The sequence below is a fragment of the Mixophyes fleayi genome, chromosome 4, assembly GCF_038048845.1.
Source record: "Mixophyes fleayi isolate aMixFle1 chromosome 4, aMixFle1.hap1, whole genome shotgun sequence".
In the NCBI taxonomy this organism is placed as follows: domain Eukaryota; kingdom Metazoa; phylum Chordata; class Amphibia; order Anura; family Limnodynastidae; genus Mixophyes; species Mixophyes fleayi.
This window is the reverse complement of record NC_134405.1, coordinates 61,694,913-61,721,450: the sequence shown is the minus strand read 5'-3', so window position 1 is coordinate 61,721,450 and position 26,538 is coordinate 61,694,913. Positions and strand designations below refer to the sequence as shown.

Below are 26,538 nucleotides of genomic sequence, written 5' to 3'. Positions count from 1 at the left end.
TTACAAGCCAGCGCTGCTTTAAACTTTAGCTGTCAACTCGCCGATTCCCGGCGAGTTGAAAAAACTGGGGTATGATACATTTACCCCCTGGTATCCGGGCTGTTGTGTTTTTATGCTACCTGTAAGTTTTCTTCCTTTACCTACTTCTTATGAGTCTGGATTTCCTTCTTAAACCTTGTGTCTCCTATTTATCTTTATTAAAGTTGAGGAGTCTCCTTTCCTCAAAACCCTCATTTGATATCGGTTTCTAGCAAGATGGAGAAATAAAGATTTAAAATATGCACTTGACCTGTCTTGATACCACTTAGATGCGACTTACAGCACCTCATGCAGATGGCATTCATAAAGTTGACCTTACATGTTTAGAGCGAAATGAAGGTTTACTAGCTATATATATATATATATATATATATATATATATATATATATATATACATACATACATATATATATATATATATACATACATACATACACACACACACATACATATATATACACATCCATCCAGTACCGGGTTTCTTCTGGGTAACTGACGCTGCTAGCGTATCTTGTTGCTGGTGCACCTGGGCTGGTACTTCTGACCTCTTACTATGGATCAGGGAAGCTGTGGATGGATTAACCCTGGTCTATCACACTGACCAGGGCTGCATGGGTAGCAGGCAGAGCAGTGGTACTGGAAAGCGTGGGTCCAAACCTGAGTTAGCCGGAGAATGGATTAGATTTAGGGTCTAATCTGCAGGTCACAGGAATACAGCAATACTGAAGATGTTTTCAAGCAGGTGTTTGAAGCAAGTTTTTTATTTGCTCTCACACTGGTTAAGGGTACCAGTGATCAGGTCAGATGTTGAAATCAGAAGAACAAGTTTCCAATACAAGCTAGTGCCTTTTATACAGTTCAGACACAGGCTATTTTAAGCATCAGGATATAACCTGTTTATACAAACATGGATTTACATGCATTGCAAAGCCAATAATATTTACACTTAGCTATGAAATTCTTAAAAACCTTCCTGTGATGTCCTGCGTCTTATTTCAGAGGCAGGATACATACTAGCAAGTCAAAAGGTCTATCTGACATGAATGCCTTCTTCAGACAGTCGCTGAATACACATTCCCACAGAACAACAAAAATCCAAAACAATCCACTTCCCCACACCACAATACACCAAAGGCTTTTTAAACAAAGGCTCATTGTATCAATTATATACATCAGACATAATGCATTTCCTCTAGAGAGGCTAAACAGAAAAAACACTTTTTCAACCCTGGTCTCAGAAATAATGATTTCCTATCTCAAAATATACACAATATAAAAAATATGTGCATTGGCAATTTATATAAATAAGCGCCCTGCGCTATTTCTTTTAAATAAATTCATACCATAAGTTATTTATATGTGATCCAGTCATACGTACCCAACCCCATCTGGTGATTGTGGAGAACATTGGAGTACACTGAACTCATTGTCATGTTTGTGGAACCAGCTTGAGATGACGTGTGCTATGTGATATGGTACTTTATCCTGCTGGAAGTAGCCATTAGAAGATGGGTAGACTGTGGCCATAAAGGGTGCACATGGTCAGCAACAATACTGAGCATTTAAATGATGCTCAGTTGGTATTAAGGGCCCTAATGTGTGCCAAGAAAACATTCCCCACACTGTTGTACCACCACAACCTGCCTGTATCAATTACACAAGGAAGTATGTATTCATGGATTTAAGTTGTTTACACCAAATTCTGACCCTACCACCTGCATGTTGCAGCAGAAATTGAGATTTGTCAGACTGGACAATATATTTCTAAACTCCAACTGTCCAGTTTTTGTGAGCCTGTGCCCACTGTCACATCAGTTTCCTGTTTTTAGCTGAAAGGAGTGGAACACAGTGTGATCTTCTCCTGATGTAGCCCAAAAACTTCAAGGTTGTATTTGCTGTGCATTCAGATATGCTCTTCTGCATACTACTGACTGTTATGTGTAACAATGGAATACCTGGTTATTTGAGTTACTCTTGTCTTCCTGACAGATGAAATCAGCTTGGTCATTCTCCTCTGACCACTCTAATTAACAAGGTGTTTCAGCCACAGAATTGCTGCACTGGATGTATTTTGTTTTGCGCACTATTGCCTGGAGAATCTAGAGACTGATGTATGTGAAAATCCCCGGAGATCAGGCCGAGACACTCAAAGCACCCTATCTTGCATCAACAATCATTTCATGGTCAAAGTCATTTAGATCAGATTTTTCCCTATTCTGGTGTTTGGTCTGAACTAGAACTGACCATGTCTGCATGCTGTTATGAATTGAATTCCTGCCATATGAATGGATGATTTGCATTATATTGCAGACATTTGCATTAACGGGCAGGTGTACCTAATAAAGTGGCCACACACATTCACAGGACTCGAGTAAGGTGAAATAAGTTATGTTTATATAAACAGGACTAACATTACTCAATTCCTGTGAGTACTTAAATCGTGACTTTTATTTAGTACTTTATTCATGGTATGCACCCAGTGTTACCTCCTCAATGTGGGTGCTCTTTAGCCCTCTAAACATTTCAATATATGGACATAAGTATTCGGACGCTTGACCATGACACCAACAGGGACTGTAATGACATTGTATTCAAATACACATAGTTTAATATGGAATTGTTCCCACTTTTGCAGTGATAACAGCTTCCACTCTTCTTGGAAGGCTTTCCACAAGATGTTGGAGTGCTTCTGTGGAAATTTGTGCCCATTCATTCTGTAGAGCATTTATGAGGTCAGCCACTGATGTTGGACAAGAAGGCCTGGCTCGCAATCTTCATTTCAGCTCATCCCAAAGGTGTTCAATGGGGTTGAAGTCAGGGCTCTGTACAGGCCAATCAAGTTCTTCTACACCAAACTCATCAAACCATGTCTTTGTAGTCATTGCTTTGTGCACTGGGGCACAGCCATGGTGGAATAGAAAAGGGCCTTCCCCAAACTGTTGTCACAAAGTTGGAAGCATAGAATTGTCCAAAATGACTTGGTATGCTGAAGAATTAAGATTGCCTTTCACTGGAGATAAAGGACCTAATCCAAACCCTGAAAAAGAGCACCATACCATTATCTCTTCTCCACCAAACTTCACAGTTGGCATAATGCAGTCAGGGAGGCAACATTCTCCCTGCATCCGCCAAACCTAGACTCGCCCATCTGACTGCCAGAGAAGCCTCACTCCACAGAACACGTTTCTAGCGTCCACTATTGGTATGCTTTACGCCACTCCATCCGACACTTGGCATCGGTCTTAGTGATGTGAGGCTTGCATGCAGCTGCACGCCCATGGAAACCCATTCCATTAACCTCCCACATTAATGGACATTAAGTTCCATTGGCATTAATTACATTAATGCCAGTGGAAGTTCAGAACTCTTCAGCTATGGAATCACCAGAGCATTCGTGACTTTTACGCACCATGCGCCTTAGCAGCCGTTCACCCCGTTGTGTGAGTTTATGTGGTCTTCCGCTACGTGTCTGAATTGCTGTTGTTCCTAAATGCTTCCACTTTCTAATAATATCATTTACAGTTGACCTTGGAATATCCAGCAGGGATGAAATTTCACAAACCGCCTTATTGCAAAGGTGGCATCTTATCACGCTTGAAGTCACTGAGCTCTTCAGAACGACCCATTTTGTATTACAAATGTTTGCAAATGGAGACTGCATCACCATCATAATTTATTTATATAGTGCCAGCAAATTCTGTAGAGCTTTAATTTACAATTGAGAAGAAACACATACATACATACATACTAATAATACATAATACATACAAACAATGAAACAAAAGGGCACGTGCTACATCATATTGCACATTGGTCCAGCTAGAATGCAAAGGTAAAAAGTATTGACTGGGCTGTGTGATCAGTCACACAGCAATGTTGGTCAGAAGGTTGTTGTCTTGTGTTAGCTGTGTAGAGGGTGATAATAGGGTAACCTAGGGAGATTAAGATACTGGTTGAGGAATATCATAAGCTTGTCTGAAGAGGTGGGTTTTCAGAGAATGCTTGAAGGTTTGAAGACCAGAGGAAAGTCTTATTGTGCGAGGGAGGGAATTGCACAAAGTGGGTGCAGCCCGAAAAAAGTCCTATAACTGTGAATTGGAGTATGTGATGAGAGTGGAAGAGAGAGACGCAGATTTTATGCAGAACAGAGGTGTCGAGTTGGGACATACTTTGAGACAAGTGAGGAGATATGTGTCGGTGCAATTTTGATGATGGCCTTCTAGGTTAGAAGAATTTTATATTGGATTTGTTGAAAGACAGGCAACCAATGTAGAGACTGAAAGAGTGGCTCAGCAGAGGAAGAACGGTGTGCAAGGAAAATCAATCTAGCTGCTCCGTGCAAAATAGATTATAGGGGGTCAAGTCTTATTTTGGGAAGACCAGTAAGGAGGGAATTGCAATAGTTGATGTGGGATATGATGAGTGCATGAATTAAGGTTTTTTCAATGTCTTCTGTGAGATATGTGCGTTTTATGGAAATGTTCTTCAGATGTATGTAACATGATTTAGATATAAAGTCGATCTGGGGAAAAAAGGATAGTTGTGTGTCAAGGATTACACCTAGACAGCGAGCTTGCGGGGTGGGATTTATGGTCATGTTATCAACAGAAATAGAAATGTCAGGCAGGAAGCTTCTGTTTTTGGGTGGGAATATTATTAATTCAGTTTTTGAAAAATTGAGTTTGAGCTGGCGAGAAGACATCCAAGATAAAATAGCAGAAAGACAATCAGTAACGCGAGACAACACAGATTGTGAGAGATCAGGAGAGGATAGATAGATTTGTTGATCATCCACATAGAGATGACTCTGAAATCCAAAGGAGCTTATTAGTTTTCCAAGAGAAGTGGTGTAGATAGAGATAGCAGAGGACCAAGGACTGAGACTTGTGGTACTCCAACTGATAAAGGAAGCGGAGCAGAGGTGGATCCAGCAAAATTAACACTGAAAGAGCGATTAGATAGGTAGGATGAGAACCAGGATAGGACAGCGCCTACAAGATCTAAGGACAGTAGCATTTGTATAAGGAAAGAGTGGTCAACAGTGTCAAATGCAGCAGAGAGATCCAGGAGAATTAGAAGAGAGCAATGATCTTAAGTTTTTGCTCTCATCAAATCATTGACAACCTTGGTGAGCACAGTCTCTGTGGATTGTTGAGAGCGAAAGCCTGACTGAAGATAATCCTGCAGGTTGTTTGTTGTAAGAAAGCGTGTGAGGCAAATGTAGGCAATTCTCTCGAGAAGCTTGGAGGGGTATGGGAGCTGAGAGATGGGGCGGTAATTTGAGAGAGAGTTTGGGTCAGAATTTTGTTTTTTCAACATAGGAGTAATCACTGCATGCTTGAATAGTGATGGAAAAATACCAGTAGAGAGAGAGAGACTACAAATTTTAGTTAGAGGTGGAATGAGCACAGGAGACAGGGACTTACCAATTTATGAGGGTAAGGGATCAAGAGGACAGGAGGTAGTGTAGGAAGATAAGAAGAGAGTAGAAACTTCCTCTTAATTTGTGGGATCAAATGAAGAGTGTCAGAGGGTGCTACAAAGGAATTGAGCTGAGTGCTTGTGGAGGGAGAGGATACCATTTCAAGTCTGAGCTTATCAATTTTGTCCTTGAAATAGGAAGCAAGATCCTGGGCACTGATGGAAGTCGGAGGGTTTGGGGTAGGAGGGTTTAGAAGAGATTTAAATGTGTTAAAAAGGCGTTTGGGGTTAGTATAGATGAGAGATTGGAAGTATGTGTGTTTTGCAGTGTCCAGAGCATTTCGATAGGAGTGGTAGATAGTAGTATATGTGATGAAATCATTAGAGGTACAAGATGTTCTACTTTACGAGAAAGTTTTAGTAGAGTCCGTGTTAATTTAGTGTGCCACGGTTGGCAACGAAGTCTATGCGGAGTATGAAGAGTCGCTGGAGCTATTTGATCAAGGGCAGTTGCTAGGGTTTGGTGAAAATAAGGTACTGCCCTATCAGGGGAGAATGTATAAATTGGGGAGAGAAGGTGTTGGAGAGGTGGAAAACTGTTAAAATCAATAGTGTTAATATTCCTGCGGGTGTGAGGAGGCTTGGAAGAGTTTGACAACAGGGAGGGTAAAGAACTGGGGGTGAGCGAGTAGCTAATAAGGTGATGATCTGAGAGGGGAAAAGGAGTGTTAAGGAAATGAGAAACTGAGCCTAGTCTAGAGAAAACAAGATCAAGACAGTGACCTTTCCCACTGGGAGAGGTCAAGTGAGTAAGTTAGAGAGTAGTTTGGAAGTAGCATTGGAACGCGGATTAGCAGTAGAGATGTTGAAATCACCCATGATGATGGTGGGGATGTCAGAGGATAAGAAGTGAGGGAGCCATGCAGAGACGTGTTTAAGAAATTGTTGGTGTGGTCCAGGGGGGTGATAGATGACAACAACACGCATAGAGACCGAGTTAAAAATCCTAACAGTATGTACCTCAAAAGATGTTAACGTGAGTGATGGGACATTTGGTGGAACTGTGAACGTGCACTGTGGACAGAGAAGTAGTCCAACCCTACCTCCTTGTCTGTCTCCAGTGGTGGAAGCGGAGATGTATACAGTGCCATACCGCCACTTCTCTTTCTGCCTTTGTTGTAAAACTATCAACTTACATTGCCTTACATTTTTTATACCTCCACTTCTAAATTTACTCTTCGACAGCTGCATATAAGCCTTATAACTTTGGACCTGCAGTGCACCTCGATTTGAATAAATGCGCCTAGATTTCTGCAGAAGTGCATGGGTTTACGGAGTAAGATGGCGACGTTGGTGGAGTAGAAGTTTGCACAGCCTGAGGAAGTAGTTGGGTGGAGTGAGGATGTTCCTTGCATAGTAAGGAATATGCACATCAATGAACCTAGCTCTGTAGAGAAATGGGATTGTCTCTTCCCAAAAGAGTGATTTCCACTCTGCAAATAGACTTGCATACTGCACCAGCTCACCAATCTTTCGGTCTTTATTAATCATTTTAATTGACTTGTTTTCTGTCTCCTTGCTACACAACAACAGAGAACCACATGTTCAGGCACACTGTGAGCAATCTAAACAGCGTGACACACACAAAATTGTCACATACAGTAAGTGAGTCTCTGGGGCTCAAGCCAAGTTGTGCGCACACCTCTTTACTTAGCGCAAAATATGCAACTTTGTACTGTGCATGCGCACACAAAAGTGTACGCCTACATATGTATGCAGGTTTTATACTTCTGATTGGAGAGGCGGAATGGAATGGATGTGTAAACAGAGTTTAGTGAGGGGGTGTTTGAATAATTCAGAACAGAGCCTGACCCCTACGGAGAGGGAGATATGCCTGTCAGTAGCTGTTTCAACTGCAGGTGCCTGAGGGCTGGAGCAAAAAAAGTTTTCTTGTGCTCATGACCTGGCTGGGTGTAAGTGTATCTGGGAGTAAGTACGCCTGATGTAAACCTTGTACATATACCAATACATATGCTACTTGCAGCTTTTTAGAGCTTATTTTTTGAAGCATGTGTGTTCAACTCAGCATGACCACCTCTATGTTTCCTCATAATGAATTTAAAACATAGATGAGGTTAAACTGAACAGTATTTTAATATAAAGTAGAAGGGTAGTTTATTGAGAGAGTAGTACTAAAGTGGTATGACTAAGATGTGGCATTTATACTTTTGCAGAGTGCGGTGTTAGGACTAAGATGTGGCATTTATACTTTTGCAGAGTGCGGTGTTAGGACTAAGATGTGGCATTTATACTTTTGCAGAGTGCGGTGTTAGGACTAAGATGTGGCGTTTATACTTTTGCAGAGTGTGATGGTATGACTAAGATGTGGCGTTTGTACTTTTGCAGAGTGCAGTGTTAGGACTAAGATGTGGCATTTATACTTTTGCAGAGTGCGGTGTTGCTGGAGATTGTTTCTGCCTCTCTACGCACCTGGGCGCACTTATAGCCTGTGGAGGCACCTCCTGAGAGTGGAGGGGAAGAGAGCGCCTTGGAATGCACTGGGCGGAACATTCAGCAGCACCCGGTGGGTACAAAAATGAGGTGTTTTAGGATATGCATAGAATGTGCTTCATGGTTCACCTCCACTGTGTGTAGGTGACAAGTAGCACCATTCCTGATTCACTTCACATGTCCCTCTGTTGCTACCATGATGGTTTAACAGAAGAGGAGCACTGTCTTAGAAAGTCACATACAGTGGCATACCCACATCTTCTGGCTGGTGGAGCATGATGGGAAATATAGCTGAACAATATCTGGAGAGCTCAAGCTTGCTCAACTCCAATCTAAAAACTAATGACCATGACAGTGTAATAAATAATAATGTTATGATTTTTAATATATAATGGCGTATATTAATATACACTAATAATAAGTACAATGACATCCAAAGTGTTGTATTTTGTACTGAAATGTACACAATTGTTATGAACTATTGCAACTATATTTGACTGCAATAATGGGTTAATCCTGGAGCAGAAGGCGGTACATGGTTGAGTGATTTGTCTTTACTGCTTGTCGAGTTAGCTTTAATCTGTTTTACAAGGTAACAAATAAATATGCTCCAGTGAGGAATGAAGCAAATAAAAGCTTTGTTAGCAAAATTAATTTCTGTTAATAATTGCATATTTCCAAAGGGTTTAACTCACCTGCTATTCAGAGCATTAGTAACGAGGTGTGCACTGGGGCGAGAATGTCTACACATAGGACCCCAAATGTTTATATGATTGACATTAGTAACAAGCCAGTCTCTTGGTTAAATAACCTTTTCCCTTCCTAAGGGGTCAGAAATGCACCGATCAGCAGACATCACTGGCCTCTCTGTTTGTTTGTTTCTCTACCTAGCCATGTATAAGACTTCAATGATGCAGTGAGGCAGCTGTCTTCAACAGTTGTAAAATATTGAAAACCATTTTATTAATATATTTTTTCTTGATACCGTAGTCTAAACTATTGTATCCTACCTTGTGCGATAAATCGAAGAACAATTAAAGTAGCACAAAGGAGGTGCAAATATGAGACAGAGGGTAGAGAGAGCCCTGCTCGTAACAAATTACTATCTAGCAGGAGAAGGCAATGCTGAGGAGCTAGTGGGACTCCAGAGGGAATAGTATCAGGTGGTGGTATGATAGGCTATAGCGAAGACACAGAGGGACAGCGTGTGGTCAGGTGGGGTTGAGAGATCCAAAAGGGGGAGCAGCAAAGAAGAAGCCTTGAAGGCGGGAGAGATGGCTATCGGAGAGAAGACGAGGCACAGGTCAGAGGTTCTACCAGCAAAGTAGGGACCAAGCCTGATGTCTCCACACTTTTTTCAGGGTCAGAAAGCTGCAAAGTCAAAGGAGACTTGAAGCTCTGCAGAGTTCTGTGCCAGTGGTCAGTACTAACAGTGTGGGGGCCTCTCGACAGCTGGGTATCCTGCTGACCTTAAGTGACAGTAACTCCTATAGAGGATATGTGTAAAGAATCTAGTGGTGCATTAAGAACCCACCACATTACAGACCTATCCCGATAGGTAGTTACATAAACCCCTCAAAACCCAGCGTTTTATCATAGCCTATTCTGCCCCCACCTGTTACTACTCCCTCTGAGCACATCCAGCTGCCAGTCTAGACCAGTGGCACTCACTAAAAAAATTTCAAGACCTGCTAATAGGTACTAACAAGTACAAGTGGGCCACAACACAACTGAATTACAAGTGCATAAATTAACTGCAACAAAGGCTTATAAATATAAAGTATATATTATTACTATTCTGCCACCCTCATATCTCTCATAGCTATCCTCATTGACCCTTTGACAGGTCGCTCTGCTGCTGCACTGCGCACTCTGCTTCTATGTTGCTCAGACAGGAGGTGAGGAATTATTAACACACTTCCTTTCTGAGAACATTATTATTAATATTATTAGTATTATAATTCTGCCTGATATCTCCTTGGAGTGCCCAGACAGCGCTCTGAGGAGACTGAGCTGCAGTCAGATTAGCCTCATGCATTTTACCCATACTTGCCAACTCTCCCGGAATGTCCGGGAGACTCCCGCATTTTGCGAGAGTCTCCCGGACTCCCGGGCGAGTGTGGCAATCTCCCGAATTCTGCCCACTTCACTAGGAAGTGCCCACTTCCTAGTGAAGTGGGCAGAATTAGATCCCAAACGCCGCGATTCCCGATGAATCGCGGCGTTTAGCCCCGCCCCCCGCTGTCAAATGACGCAATTTGCGTCATGACGTCACAGGGGGCGGGGCCGAAATGACGCGATTTTGGCCGCCCCGCCCCCTCACGCCCCCCTCCACTGGCTGGCTCCCGGAAGAGAGCTGAAGAAAGTAGGTAAGTATGATTTTACCACCTACAAACATGCTGCTTTACCCTTATTGAAGTTCATCAGTGCAGAGTAGAAGTTTTCTTCTTAGAACGTGTAATATGGAGACCGCTTCAGAGAAGAAAATTATAATGGTAAGAAGAGACTTCTTGGAAAGACCTGTCAGCACTTTGAATAAATGCCACCAGTTTTCAGGAATTCTCGCTCAGTACTGGCCTGTGCCACGATGTTAACACCAGTGGGAAATGCATTTCAGGCAAATGTTAAGAACATTTGGGAGATAGACCGACAATACAGTATACAAATAAGTAGCATGGGCCTGTTGGAGGCTTTGTGGAACCTGACAGATCGGATAAACAGCGCATTAAAGATAAGTAAGAGCATACTTGCCAACTCTCCCGGATTGTCCGGGAGACTCCCGCATTTTGCGAGAGTCTCCCGGACGAGTGTGGCAATCTCCCTGATAGGAAGGGGGAAAAATTTAGTTTAAACGCCGCGATTCACCCGGAATCGCGGCGTTTAGCCCCGCCCCCACTGTAAAATGACGCAATTTGCGTCATTCCGTCACGGGGGCGGGGCCAAAATGACGCCATTTCGCAGCCCCGCCCCCTGCACGCCCACGTCCCAGCCGGCATCTCCCGGAAACAGAAAAAAAAATGTTGGCAAGTATGAGTAAGAGACAGGATTTAATCTATCTTAATGAATTCCACCCAATATAACATTTTAGTTAGAGTACATTATTAAGTTCACCTCATACTAACCTTTATGTCTGCTTTCTTTTCAGAAGAGGTCTGAATATTTCTCTATCCTAACATAGAAGTAGTTTCTGTTGGTCAAGGGGCGCAGAGTTTCAACTCTATGGAGGTCATTTACGAAGGGCAGAGCAATAGTACATATTTTTACAGTGCATACACAGGTACACATCCCAACTGAGGATATTCCTTTTCACGATTATTCCGACTTTAAAGACAGAATTCATACATATACATATCTAAAAACATCACCATTAAACATGTCCTACTTCACATTTGGACCACCTCTTCACCAACGTAAACGTATATTTTTCTCCCAATACAATGCTCCTATGACCCTGATTTATGTTTCATATGGATTATGAAGATAGGGGAAACTGGGGCTGTTGTTAGTCCAGTAAAAAAAAATTAAGCACATTGTGCATTATTTATGCTTAGATAAAGCGCTTGTTGAACTGAAGGTGGTGTACGTTTAAGGTGTTTTTGCACAACAAAAAAGAAAAATGCTATAAAAAAAACCAAAAAACACATTTGTGCGGATCATATGCATTATTGCAACTATCCTATGTTGTGACGAAACTCCCATCATCTCACAAACTATTTGCACCTTCCACAACAAAAGCCATTTGTCCTGCAAATCCATGATCTGCAAAGCAATTTTTGTGACATCACAACTGCACTTCCTTGTTTTTCTTGTGTTGCTCAGCCAATCCTCTAGAATGTAAGCTCTCATGAGCAGGGAACATTCTTCGATTTGTTTTCCTTACAAACTGCAAAATTACATAATTTATGTAATTCTATAAAAGCTATAAGAAGGCAAATACTAAAACCTCTTAGTCATGGGGCCTGATCCATCAAGGCAGGCATTCTGAGCGCAACCCGCATTCAGTATTATGCGCACGTATTTAGGCGCACTCCCGAATTCATCAAGGCACGGATCTCAAGATATCAGTGTTTTTGAAATCAGTGGCAGGTCTGCTTTGTTCTACTACACAACATGCTGCAGGATGCGCACAATACCTATGTGGATCAATAACTTGACAAAAGAACGCACAGACATAAAAAAAATATTGAATTAATGTAATCTAGTAATACTATAGGCATTAATGATAAAACAGTTAAAAAAAATAAAAAATCCCATGAAATACATTAGGATAATCTTAATATCTACTGAGCATAAAATACATTTTTATAGTTGCACTTGATTGCAAACACGTTTTATCCAGCATATGAGACTCATCAACGCTGATCAGGACTTAGACTAGCCCTTTAGTTGGAGCAAGAGATACGGCAAAAACACAAGTAACTTTCAGACGCTCAGAGCTGGATTCGAATGTGCTGCGTGCGCTTGAGTTTGGCACGCCCTTTCTGTAAATTCACTAAGGCAAAACGACCCTTCCCCACTCAGTTCACTCCCCGAAATCGTAGGCTGTAGTAAGTGTCCTTTGCACTCGTAGGCGCACAGAACAGCATTCACTAACGTTTCTGTAGATTCTGGACATGTGCAGAGTGATATGAACATTTGCGTACGATATGAACAAAATCAGCTGATACGTGTCTTGATGAATCAGGCCCATAGTGTTTTAGTCACCAGTGTATTACATGTGTGGATGACTGATTCAATAGGAGTTAAAAGCATAGGACTCACTGATTTTTGATGAGATTCAACTTCCATCCGACTAGTGAAGTGACATGAGCGGAAAGCAGATCCTCAGACCTATAAAAAAGTGGACATATATTTATAAACTTCTAGGATATATACAAAATATACACACTTCTTTCTACATCCAATGTAACTCTTAGCCAGTCTCCACTGAATCTCTTCCTAGCTTCTCTTGTACTATACCTCTTGCCATGGCAGAACAGCGCAAAATGGTTCTGTTACAACCATCCCCCCAAAAACATACTTGCCAACTCTCCCGGAATGTCCGGGAGACTCCCGCATTTTGCGAGAGTCTCCCGGACTCCCGGGCGAGTGTGGCAATCTCCCGAATTCTGCCCACTTCACTAGGAAGTGCCCACTTCCTAGTGAAGTGGGCAGAATTAGATCCCAAACGCCGCGATTCCCGATGAATCGCGGCGTTTAGCCCCGCCCCCCGCTGTCAAATGACGCAATTTGCGTCATGACGTCACAGGGGGCGGGGCCGAAATGACGCGATTTTGGCCGCCCCGCCCCCTCACGCCCCCCTCCACTGGCTGGCTCCCGGAAGAGAGCTGAAGAAAGTAGGTAAGTATGCCCAAAAATATACATATATTTTCATTATGTGATGTCTATAAAAGTGACATTTTATTGACTTTAAGACTTCTTAAAAAACTGTCCCATCTGAACAACCATGTTTCTTCTGAATGTTTTGGAATTTGACATTTAAAGTAGAACTGACACAGTGCTATACTACCCCACTCATCATATAAGCATCTCTCATACAACAAAATCGACACTGATCTGAATTCAAGGATAATACGCTTCATCAGGAATATGGATAATCATGACTAAGTGTGAAAACTAAAATATACAATATGTAATCGATGAATCTATGTATATCTAAACTATACCACAAGATGGCGTCTGAATTATCTGCTGGCGAAGCCGCCATCTTTGTCCCCCCACCAAGGTTCCGCTCCCAAGGTGTAGAAACATGTCTGCGCCACCGTCACCCGGAAGCAGGAAGTGTTACCGGAAGTGTCAACGCACTCTCCTAATGATGGCTGCTCGGGTGTCGTGCTGTGTGCTGCTCCTTGTGTTCCTAGTCTTTGATGGATCCCCGGGCAGTGGTGAGAAACATTACATAAAATAAAAAAAAAAAATAACTATTATGTGTCGATCAGAAATGAATCTACGGCGGCTCATAGGTTGTAGCTTTAAGTCAACTTCACCACTGGGATCCCTCCAACCTGTCACTGACATATGCCCTTATATATAATATATCTCTGGTATTTAATAAGCAGGGCAATGCATTGTTACTTGTATTATCATATACTCTGATTATTATATAATCCATCTTTTTTATTTACCACTGGTTAATATATACTTGTATTATTATTACCATTTATATAGCGCCACTATTCCGCAGCGCACACACACACGTTTTTTGGAGTGTGGGAGGAAACCAGAGCACCCAGAGTAAACCCACACAAACACAGGGAGAACACACTTAGCCATTGTGTTGCGCCACACATAGTATATAGTATAGCTTTGCTTATATGTAACTCAACTTATTATATATGACCAATTTCAGTGCACTTTAAGAAATCTATGTGACAACATTTAAAGGGAAATTACATCTAAGGAAGGTTAGCAATTCTGGCATTTATGACAAGAGCGTATTTTTTTGTTTGTGTTTCCTAAATGAACAAGTACATGTATGGTGTCAAATGTGTACAGTGATGACTTGCCATATTAATATGTGTTTTTGCTAATATAATTTTAAAGAACAAATAGTTAAGGCTGGTGTACACTAATAAAAGGATGTAAGTGTAAGTATCACTCATCACAGCAAATATATATTTAGTATTAGAGCATACATATCAACAATCAGTAAAAATCTCTTATGTTAGTGGTTTAGGTTACTTCTTTATAGATAAGCTTGATTTATTATTTTTGCTTTATGTTTAATGGGTTTAATAAGGAAATAATAAGGTTATGGTCACCATTGCCTTTCAGTTAATTTCAGTCAACTGCTTTATTTGTAAAATCACGAACAACCAGCTATTCCAGATACTCGGGTCATACAGGGGCAAGATGATTGTTATGGTTGTACAGGGGTCCTGGAAATCTTGTTCTGCCTGTATGTATGATGCCTACCATGTATATCTATGGTTCCTTTAGTGGGCTCAACCAGCTTTCATGACAATGCAGTCTATCAACTTACAAGTAAATTAGAGCTTCGTGTCTAAATGATGTCATTAGGTCCTAGTGCATTGATAAGCTGAATACTGGTTTGGCCCCCAAAATGGTTGCAACTGAATGCAAAATAAGCACCTGTTTGTGTCCTCCATAAATTTACTATTGCAACTATTTGGGCTGAATTAATTAGTTGAAGGTGAATTTAAATATACATTAATTCAGCCCAGGTTACGATAATAAATTGCTTACACACCCCTCTGCTGCCCTCTATAGGTGGTTAACGTAACTGATTTGTTGGTCCTGTGTAACAGAACCAACAGAGCCCTGGGGAAAAATGGCTTCATGTAGCAGCTCCACCAGATGGCTGACGAGATCCTACATTGCCACCTTTTACTAGGTAGTAGTGCAGCTTTAAGAGCTGGTGACATCTATGAGGCACGCTACCTCAGGCAACATAAAATTAAATATCCGCTATAAACTTCAATGCACAAAGTATCTTTCAAACATATGGGTATCATTCATTGTCTTACAGGAACAGTTACTCAAAGTTAACAAATATCCCTCCCTTCACGACTTCCCCTTTGGGATTGCAGTGATTCATTAAGTAGCAGTGTTACCATATAGAAACAGGGACCCGTCTTTGGCTTGAAATGTCTGTCTCCTTTTGATTTTTATACCAAAAGGGCTGCAGGGAGCAACTGTTACATATTCATCAGATTCCTACAGTGTATAGTGACAGCACCATGCATGTATTCCACCCAAGCTTGATACTGCACCCTGATATTGAGCCCTTTGTAAGGTATTACATTGTTACACCTGCAGGGCTTAGTACTGAAGCCATACATAGTGAGCGGTGGGGGCGAGGGTAAGGATGTTATGATGGTCAGATGGGAAAAAAATAATCATTTAATTAGCAAGAGGCATTCTACAAGTATAATTAGAATAAGTAATGATTGTAAATATGTAACAGTTCAGCTTAACACACTTTTTAATTTCATAATTTGCTTGTCATCTTCGTACAAGTCACAGAATGGTCAATTAAGGGGTATTTAAATGGACACCACTAAAATATAACTTAAATGTATAAACACAACATTTACAGTTATTGCACAAAACCCTCAGCTGTTATTTACCTTTACCCCCCACCCCCCAAACAATCTCTTTGGCTTGTCATGTGTGTGTTGTAGATAACAGGTACTCCGTATTATGACTAATACACTATTAGCTTTATCTATAGCGCAGGTAATGTAAACCTGGCTACATAAGTGAATGTAGAGATAGGTTTTCATAAAGTGACTTCTGGCTGCTCTTGCAATGTCACAATAGACCTGCACTTGTGTGATTCCAAAGCAATAAAACAGGAAAACATATCAACCTGAAATGTTATTGTTGTAAGATGGTGACCTAAATTTACAAACCTAAAACTTATTTTTTGATGATGATGATGATAAGCCTATCCACTAGTATTTAAAGGCTAAGATGAAAGATAGCACAGTTTTATTAAGCCTAATTGAAAACTAAAATTATACACTGAAAGAATTTTAGGCATATACCACGTGACTAACCTAATTTTCAAATTGATATATGTAGTGTTCATTTAATAAAGAAAGTTACACATCACTAAACATATACATGTAAACCTGCATAACCACTTTTTGTGTAACCTTTCATATGTCTACATGAGGTTTTAAACACCAATTTCTCACTCAACGCATTTTATGAGGCATGCTCTCGTTTAATGCATGCTGCTGAGGGGACTTGTCTTTGAAATCGTAAATACTGTACACCATTATTGGCCCCTTTACTGGAAGTATCTTGCAATAGAAATAGTGCCAATAATTATGAGTCCTTTGTTTTCTGCCCTGTATTTAGAGGTTTATGGAAAAATCATTTAGTGAGTGTGTCATCTTTTGTTGAGTTTTTGTAGAATATAGTTGTTACAGTGTGGGACATAGGACAGGTTACGGTACTGACTTAGCAGGAAGCAGCAAGGGTTGAATGCATAACCCTTCGTTATTTATCACTTGCACGGTCTCTTAACCATATGAACTGTTTTTACTACAGCACTTCAACTTCTAGAACATCATAATGTACCCACAGGTTTCACCATTCATGCCTTCATAACAGGAATTGTCTGAGTTACCTTTGGGCAAGGAGTTCTGTGGGACATTGTAATTCCTGCAGTGTCTGAGTCCACACACCAGCACACTCACACAGCTCCTGAGGACAAACCAGCCTTACAGTATCTGTTCTTTAGCTGTCAAAGGAGTTGATGCCACAGCTTGCTGGCACACGGCAGCTCTTGCCATCAGACATCAGTCCATGTAACAGCCATGTGCTGTAAGTACTCTCTTTCCCACTCCAGAGTACTTGTTATACCTTGTCACGTTCTAGACACACAGATGTCCGCTCCTTGCTTTCCAGGGTACCTGCTATCAGTCTGCCAACTGTAACTAGATATTTCCCATTTGAGGAAGATCTAATGGGTGTTCTGAGGCAGTAATGACTTTCCCCAGTAATACACACTTACTCTGGAAATAATACTTATTATGAGTATTTTAAAAGCAACACAGTTGGTCAATTTTCAATATTTACTGTAAAGACGGCTATAGGTACAAACTTTCACTTAACCAGTACAGGTATGTTTTCTACCACCTTAAGGTGGACTCTTTCTATGTTGCATAGTTCTAAGAGATTCATATTTTTCCTATGTTACATTTAGTTAATTCTGTGTCTTTTTTTAATACTGTAAATACATACTAGAGTATAACAGGCATGTATATAATTTAATTTTTATTTTAACAGCTGCTCCGGCTGATCCTGGGAAAAATGATGACTCTGTAAAGCAGTCAGAAACAAAAGAGGGAAAAATGGTGGAGGGTAATACGGTGGAAGGGGAGCAGAAGACGGAGGGTAAGGCAGAGGAAGGGGAGAAGAAGGTGGTAGAAGGGGAGAAGAAGACGGAGGGTAAGGCAGAGGAAGGGGAGAAGAAGGTGGTAGAAGGGGAGCAAAAGACAGAGGGCAAGGCAGAGGAAGGGGAGAAGAAGATGGAGGGTAAGGCAGAGGAAGGGGAGAAAAAGACCGAGGGTAAGGCAGAGGAAGGGGAGAAGAAGGTGGAAGAAGGGGAGAAGAAGACTGAGGATAAAGCAGAGGAAGTGGAGAAGAAGGTGGTAGAAGGGGAAAAGAAGACGGAGGGTAAGGCAGAGGAAGGGGAAAAGAAGACGGAGGGTAAGGCAGAGGAAGGGGAAAAGAAGACGGAGAGTAAGGAAGGGGAAAAGAAGACGGAGGGTAAGGCAGAGGAAGGGGAAAAGAAGACTGAGGGTAAGGCAGAGGAAGGGGAAAAGAAGACTGAGGGTAAGGCAGAGGTAGGGGAAAAGAAGACGGAGGGTAAGGCAGAGGAAGGGGAAAAGAAGACGGAGGGTAAGGCAGAGGAAGGGGAAAAGAAGATGGAGGGTAAGGCAGAGGAAGGGGAAAAGAAGACGGAGGGTAAGGCAGAGGAAGGGGAAAAGAAGACGGAGGGTAAGGCAGAGGAAGGGGAAAAGAAGACGGAGGGTAAGGCAGAGGAAGGGGAAAAGAAGACGGAGGGTAAGGCAGAGGAAGGGGAAAAGAAGACGGAGGGTAAGGCAGAGGAAGGGGAAAAGAAGACGGAGGGTAAGGCAGAGGAAGGGGAAAAGAAGACGGAGGGTAAGGCAGAGGAAGGGGAAAAGAAGACGGAGGGTAAGGCAGAGGAAGGGGAAAAGAAGACGGAGGGTAAGGCAGAGGAAGGGGAAAAGAAGACGGAGGGTACGGCGGAGGAGGGGGAAAAGAAGACGGAGGGTACGGCGGAGGAGGGGGAGAAGAAGGCGGAGGGCAATCTTGAGGAGGAGCAGGAAGAAAACGACGGCGAGGGGGGTGAGAAAGACAACGAGAAGGAAGGTGAGGAAGAAGAAACAGACGACAGTTATGATAATGCTGAAAATGCTGCTGGTACTAGTGATGCAGATGACGAAAACTCACCACGTCAACAGGATAACGTTCCCGCTGAAAATAAAGATAAAACTCTGATGCAGGATGAATCAGAAAGCAGCCATTTCTTTGCCTATCTTGTGACCTCGGCTATCCTGGTTGCTGTACTGTACATCGGCTATCACAACAAACGCAAGGTAAATCCCTATATAATTTTCAATTTTACATGAACTCTGCTTCAAAAATGCCCAACTAAGTGAGAATAGCACAGGCCAGGGCAATATTTGAATTCTGGTAATTGCTGGATTAGGCACAGGTATCCACTGACGGGTATAGTAGTACTTGGGATGTAGTTCATTTAATCTACATGTTTTTTGCAGTATATTTCCAGCCATTTTAAGATTATACACTTTAACATCATAACACTGCCAGTACAAATTACATGGATCTATTTGTTGAATGTACTTATAGCACGTCTTAAATACAGTTACATAAGTATCATCTGCTACGCATCTTTAGTCCAATTGCCTGAAGACATGAGGTGCAGAGGGTACAGTTGGGATAGTAAAGAGGAAATGAGTTGTTGGGGGGTTGTACCACAGTTTATAAAGTAGGTATATATTTAGATGTCAGACTAACTCAGGGATGGGCAAGTTTCTGTCAGGACATCATAGGGATTAGCCATCATTGGTCGATGTAGAGAGCTGTGTACATAGTTCTGATTGAATTGCCTGTGTGCTCATTCCATTTGGAACGGTGTGTACCCAGCCCATCTGTCTCCTTATTCCATTTGGAACAGTGTGGACCCAGCCAGTGGGAAGACTATTGATCCTTAGATGATTCTTACTTTTCATGCCCACAGTATTCTCTCACTTAGAATAGTAACACCCTAGTACAAAGGCCTGTTTGTTCCCACACATGATGCAGTTATGTTCTTTATAGTCTCTGAATTCAGAAATGGAGCCAACAGTGGTCCTGGCAGGGTCCCAGGGGGGGGAATCCTTCTTAATCTAGGATTCAGCACATTGTTTCTGGAGATTGTCCTACCATGCTTTCCTACTTTTTTATTTTACTTTATTTTTTTACTTGATGAGTCAGCAAGGTATCCACTGTATCTCTAAATCCACTGTTATACATCTATCAATATCCAGCGCTCAGATTCCAAGGTTGTGCCACAGAGGATTTGTAGGTTCTGACAAAGGAGGCTTACATCCAATTTAAGTTCCTCAATCTTTCATTTTACCGCCATGCTACAGGAAATGATGATAGAAAGGAGTTTCTCAGTAACCTCCTTTAGGGTTGAAGTCTGGAGATACTTGGCTATCAGGCACTTTGGTGGCCATAGTTTGATTGGCTTGTTGGACATTAGGTCCAGTGCCCGCTCTGGGATAAGATCTTGGGCATTATTCCAATTTTTGGGCTATATAGGAATTGGAAGCCCAGAAACGGAGTCATCTGGCTGCTTATCTCCTGCCTTCTGACATATGGAGAATGTAAAGGTGAGGTATTCAACATCAGGCAGTGCTCTTACTACAGATTACTTGCAGATATTACCTGCCTAACTTGCAAGACTGAGAAAGTACTAACTGTGCCTTCCACAGTTTACTGAGAAACTAGATCACGTATATACTGCGTTCTTAATCACAACGATCAGCAGTTAATGTGCTTTTCAGCTGCTAACACTTGAGGACTGCTCAAAGAATAGAAGGATTAAGATTTTAATTTGAATAATCGAAAGTACTGTATAGTTATGTATTTGGTGCACTTTTAGTAGATTTCAATTGTGAAATTAATATCCTCAGTATTTGAAATGCCAAATGATATTATGAGGATCTCTGTTAGATTGACATTGGGCGCACGCGGGCATGGCCTGGCAGCCATCGTAGCAAAAAGATGATTTGTGTGGCTCCTGATTCTCGGACATAGGATCTGCTTGTTGTCATGGTTTCCCCAGTCAGTAGTGTCCAATAAGTACCCACCTTGATCCCCAGTTCACTCCAGGAAGGTGTCAAGCACCTTATTTAGATTTGTAATTGCGCTGTTCGGAAGCGCCGACTCTGACCTCATCTGCGATTTAGTACAGTGTTTGGCGGACACAGTATCCTCTATCTTACAATCAATATCCAGCTGTGATACCAGAGTTGCCACCGGAGAACTGTGCACCCCGTCAGCCTGCACTCTAGAGGCAAAATCCTCAGCTTAGGTGACTCGCCAGTGTGTGAAGACTACCCACTAAGAGAGCCTCAGCACAGATATCAGTCTAGCATTCCCGCCCTGAAGGAGCCGTTATCAACTTGGACGCAGTTACAATTGCTCAGCAAGAGAAATTGGGCGTACACTGTAGAGGGCAGATCCTCTCTCGTCATTAATGCCACAGTAGTAGCGCCTGCATTTTTTTCTCTATATACTGAGGCAGCTGTGTTCACTATTGCTGGCTGTAAATCAGCCTGCATCACTCCTTCCACAATAAGAAATAAAGTCCTGGTTTGTGGACATATACAGATTCAGCGACTGCCTTATCCTTTCTGCCAGGCTCAATCCCTTCATTATGCAGATCGCCACAACCTGGTGGTCTACTGAAGATGTTAGATGGGCTGTTCACTTCCTGCTGTCTTTCCTCTCCTTGTTAGCGTCTCTGCACAAGTAAGCTGGCAGATAGCCAAGGTGGCTCCCTGTGGTGCGAGTGGCTTCATTTGTCCCCCTCTGGCTACATAATTAATGTTAATGACTATCATGCCAAACTAATGTTAAAACAACTTCCTCCTCTTCTTTTTTTTTTTTTTTTTTAACTGATATGTAGTAAACAATCAAAGAAAATTGAGACACTTTAAACAGTGCAGGGAAGTGAGCACGAAACGGTGCCCTTGGATTGTGACGTATATTTGCAAGTGTACAGGGATATTTAACTTTCTTTACTAAGAGATAGGGTTTTGTAGCTGTGCAATAGGTGGAAATGGTCCACTGGTCTTATTGTGATGATACCTAGGGCACAGGACTATCTCAAGGCCAGTTTTGTCTGTTTTCCTTTCAGTTGTGTTTGAGAGGTAATCTGGCCTAGCCAGACCCGTTATCAGGGACTAAGGAGCAGAGGGGCTGTGTATGAACACGTTGGGAATTTGAGCTTGCACCTAGATTGATGAAAAATTAAGCATATGTATTTTAACTTTAAAAGAGGGCCACAGCAAGTAACAGAACAATCTTCCTACATGACGAAAGTGCACGTTAACATATAAGGGAAGCACAGAACAACAACCAAGCAATATTGCTGCCTTTTAGCCCACATAGATTGGGTGTCCATGGGTCTAATGTTCTCAAAGATTTTGAAGGTTTTGTAGCCTTCACACTGTCTGTTGCAACAGGCAGAATCAGGCTATAAAGTCTCCCCGCTTTCGGTGAGCCCACACTGTATATTCGGATGAGATGCAAAGTGGAGCAGTGGCAAACAACTGTCTCTTTGTCTATGCAGCTTTCCAATTCTTTCCATATGAATAAACTAGATGGGAACCTTGATCTTTAGTTTGCCCAAAATTCCCCCAAACATAGTCTTTTGTATCACGGCAAAATTGTATACGCTCCTAGGACGGACCAACTCGACAGGGAACCATGGATGTTGCCCTGCCATTGGCTTGGTGGTTGGAGCTGAGTTAGACTGGGAAGGGGCATAGCAAAGGGATCCCTTTTTTAATCCCCCCTCCCCTTCCCCTACAATCATTGGGATGGCTCCAATGTGACCGGTATGGTCTTGGGGATAAGAAAACAGCTTATTCAGGAACAAAAGAGCCATTGTAAAATAGTGGGATTATGTTGGGCTAACAGGTTGGCACACATAGCAGGAGATTCAAAATAGGTTGAACTTGATGGACTGATGTCTTTTTTTCAACCTCCTCATGTTACATGGGAAAACTGTGGGAGGACTAATTGGATTAAAACAATGGGGAATATATTTATAGCTTTAGGTGTTTTGCAAATGGGGGAAACCTCTATTTGTCAAACCCATACAGTAAATAACTGCATAAAATTAGTTTTTTCTCACTACTGTATTTGAAAGTAACCAGTCACCTACACACACTGAAGGCAGCCATTTTCTTAGACTGCATTCTCATGAATATTGTGTTGGTTATCAGTGCAAGTCTTAGGTCCAGCCCACACAATGACTGCCTCCACTTTGTAGCCTACAGGTACACTCTAAAGCAAGCTTGTCCAACCTGCGGCCCTCCAGATGTTTGTGAAACTACAAGTCCCAGCATGCCCTTCCAGCTATCAACAGGTTGTCTACTGGCAAAGCATGCTGGGGCTTGTAGTTTCACAACACCTGGAGGGCCGCAGGTTGGACAGGCCTGCTCTAAAGGATTAATCTCTGAGGACTTAGCCAGTTATTACAATTTCTTGCTCTTTTCTCAGATTATCGCTTTTGCACTTGAAGGGAAACGTTCCAGAAATGGCAGACGGCCAAATTCAGGAGAATACCAGCGATTGGAGCACAAGGTGAGATCTGTATAAATCTGTAGCAGGATTGATCCTTTTTTACTGATATTAATATAGCCACTTGTCCAGAAAGTAATTTAGGGGGGAGAGAGAAGCACAGGCGTCAATTAACAACCGTGCCGAAAATACCTTAAACTCCTCCCTCGTGAAAATATGAAAATGAGCATCTCTATTACAGCACTCATTGTCGGACTGTCAGTAACACAATACAAATAATAGCACAAAATGATAGTTTGCGTCTGTAAGAATAATGCTTGGTTTCCATGCCCCCCGATTTACTTAAATTCGATGTTAAAGCAGCTTTATAGATTAATTAACATCTAAAGTAAAGTGAAATGTCTGCTCACTCCGGCTGAGTCTATTTTGGCCTTTTACATAATATTGTTACATCTTTAGGATCTGGCGACTAAGTGTGGCCTTTATCTGTAAGGCCTAATCCAGGATTTAATTTTTATTCATTTAAAGATTCTTTTTAAAAACATATTTTGTAGTTTACTTTTTTTGGCCAATCCAGTAAGGGTTTGACAACAATTTAAATAGATGGTAGTAATGTCTATTAGCCTCTAGTTGGAGCTATTTGCTTTGCTATTAATAGACCACATTTTGCCAATGGCAAAACCTCTTTAATAGCAAACAGCAACTCAGCGTTATAGTGCTTTAAAAAAGATAATCAGCCTCCATTACGATAGTTTGGTACTGACCCACAAAGTATTGGGTACCATGTCGCTTCAAAATAAATATCCTATATATATATAGATATATATATAGATATATAGAGAGATATAGATATATATATATATATATATATATATATATATATATATATAGATATCTATATCTATATATATATATAGATATCTATATCTATATATAGATATCTATATCTATATCTATGATATAGATATAGATACCCAGTGAAATTGTCTCAAGTCACACAATTTGCTCTTTGGCTCCTCTTGTGTAAGAGAAGTGAGGAACATCTGTTGTTACTTATTTTGTAAATATAAGTTTGCCTCTTGTCTGGGAGGTCCTACAGTGTAGTAGAGACTTTCTGGAAGAAAAGATTCCATCCCAAACAAATTATAGATACGACGATGAAACTGTATAAATCTGTGTAAGGCTAGAAGACCATTATAAAGTGTAAGACGTACAGAGCTACATTCACATTGCCCAGATCAGGCCGCCCCCTTAACTTCTGGACAAGAAGGGGCCTATCAGAAAAGTTACTTTTAGGCTGACGGTGACATTGAACAATCTACAGAGAAGTCAGTGGTTGTGTGTGATGGGATATACTGTACCTGGACCAACAATGTCTAAGGCATTGCACAAATGGAGTGTCGTAAGTAAGAAGCCCGGACTGAAAATCAAACAGATCCCTTGACAGATAGGCCCCATGAGAGGAAATTTGTCTTGAGCGCATCTTGATTGCAATCCAATTTAAAGTCAGTGCCAATACCTCAAACTTGCTGCCTATCGCCGCTCACCAACAAACCTGTCTCAGTTTGACCAGGAAGAACGGACACATATTTCTCCATTACCGGCTGTAATAGTTGCCAGTGGTGGTGGAACCAAGTACTGACTAAAAGGGGGGGGTAAAATTAAATAATATGTCAATCTTAATGGTTAAACTTTATGGTTTACTATTATCTTTTTCAAGGAGGATGTAGCTCTGAGCATCAAGGTGCGACTAAAAGTTCCTATTCTAAAGAATAAAACATCTAGGCTGTGACATTCTTAAGAGTGGGATGTGGGTCAGGAGCTGAATCCCTTTTAAAGCACTGTATATATTTTATAAGCTATATTTTCAAAATAAAAATTGGGAATCTTCATTATTTCTTTTAATGAAAATTTTACTTTAAAAAAGCATTGGGTTTGTTTGATCTGTGAGTTGTTCCCCATAATTTAACGTCTTATTTTGTTCATTAGGTTATTGTCCGATACGTGTTCTACTACCAATTAATGTATGTGTGTAGCGGGGTGCTCAAATTTATTAAATGATCATCTTCTTAAGCCTGATTCATTTTCTGTTTTTAAAGAGGGATTTGCTAATCATGAAGAAGGGTTTTTTTATCTCCGTTTAACTCATGGATTTTTTTTTCAGATTTGAGACGTCTACTTGCTTCTGCCCTGCAGCTGTCAGCTGGGAAGATAGCGGACTGTGTTCTTTCCCAGTTCACCAAGCTGTCCACTTACGAATTTTGGTGACTTTAGCACTCTGCTCAGCGCACCCTCGTCATCTAGTTTACCCGCACGTGTACACTTAGATCTGTATTGGGGAAGACCGTTTATTAGCTCACAGTTAAACTATGTTTGCACATGCACAAATCTCTAGTTAGATCTGTCTGAACACAAACAGGAATGTTCTACAAAACCACAGAGTTTGGAGTAAATTATGTATTGAAAATTGTTATGTTATAGTTTATTCCGTAAAAATATTATTAAGGGTGAGAGGATTCTCTAGTGAACAGTTGAAATGTCTTACATGGAAGTAACATTATATTAAATGACGTAAAGCATCGCTACAGAAACCAAAATAGAAAATGAGATGTAAAAGACTTTTTTTCCATCTTCAAACTATCTACCAGACTTGTCTTGTGGAATAGCTTTTTTTCTTGTAGAATTTGTTAATTAAATTTATCTACCGTACAAATCTATCGATATTTGTTTTTTTTATCACAAATCAAAAACACTCCCATTTTGCCCATGTTTCAACATTTAGGGCAATATTCAATTGTTAGTTTTCCGCGACGCGGAAAAACTAATACCGTTACTACGGTAATAGATAGCTGGATTTCAGCTCGCGTCTCAGAGAGCTGCGAGCTGAAATCCAGCAAGAAAATTACCGTATTAACTGTTTTTACGCGCACTATTACCGTAGTAACGGTAAAAGTGTGACGAGCGCGAGATTTTCTGAATTTCCGCCGACAATTGAATATGCCCCTTAAATTTTTTTAATAAAGACAATATCCTCAATTCACACCCTTCCCCATTTATTTAGTATACTCCTACAGAGTACAAATAGCACTTTAAATATTTGTAATGTCCATTTTTTTTTGAGGTGCAATGATTGATCTTATATTTTTTTTATGAAATCACTCCACATAAGACATTTATAGTCGTGGTACACAGAGACAGGCAGATACAGCACAGACTATGGATATATCGCCTTCAGAGTTAAA

The 26,538-nt window shown here is 41.2% G+C and overlaps 2 protein-coding genes across 3 annotated transcripts in view; one reads left to right on the top strand and one right to left on the bottom strand.

Annotated features, from left to right (window-relative positions):
• Positions 1 to 13,710, bottom strand: part of TCF7L1 (transcription factor 7 like 1) — a 140,499-nt gene extending 126,789 nt beyond the window's left edge. Inside the window, exons 1-2 of the mRNA XM_075207224.1 lie at positions 13,639 to 13,710; positions 12,734 to 12,802 (exon numbers count right to left, since the gene is read on the bottom strand). Coding sequence (XP_075063325.1) covers positions 12,734 to 12,760 — 27 coding nt within the window. The 5' untranslated portion in view covers positions 12,761 to 12,802; positions 13,639 to 13,710. The remainder of the gene's footprint in view (positions 1 to 12,733; positions 12,803 to 13,638) is intronic.
• Positions 13,195 to 26,009, top strand: TGOLN2 (trans-golgi network protein 2). 2 transcript variants are annotated; one of them, XM_075207225.1, is made up of 5 exons: positions 13,195 to 13,312; positions 13,673 to 13,857; positions 17,735 to 19,071; positions 23,276 to 23,359; positions 25,461 to 26,009. In XM_075207225.1, exons 2-5 carry the CDS (start codon positions 13,722 to 13,724, stop codon positions 25,464 to 25,466), a joined length of 1,563 nt encoding a protein of 520 aa, XP_075063326.1. In that variant the 5' UTR covers positions 13,195 to 13,312; positions 13,673 to 13,721; the 3' UTR covers positions 25,467 to 26,009. The 2 variants fall into 2 exon arrangements, with proteins under 2 accessions (XP_075063326.1, XP_075063327.1); XM_075207226.1 differs by lacking the exon at positions 13,673 to 13,857.
• Positions 26,010 to 26,538: the final 529 nt, after the last annotated feature.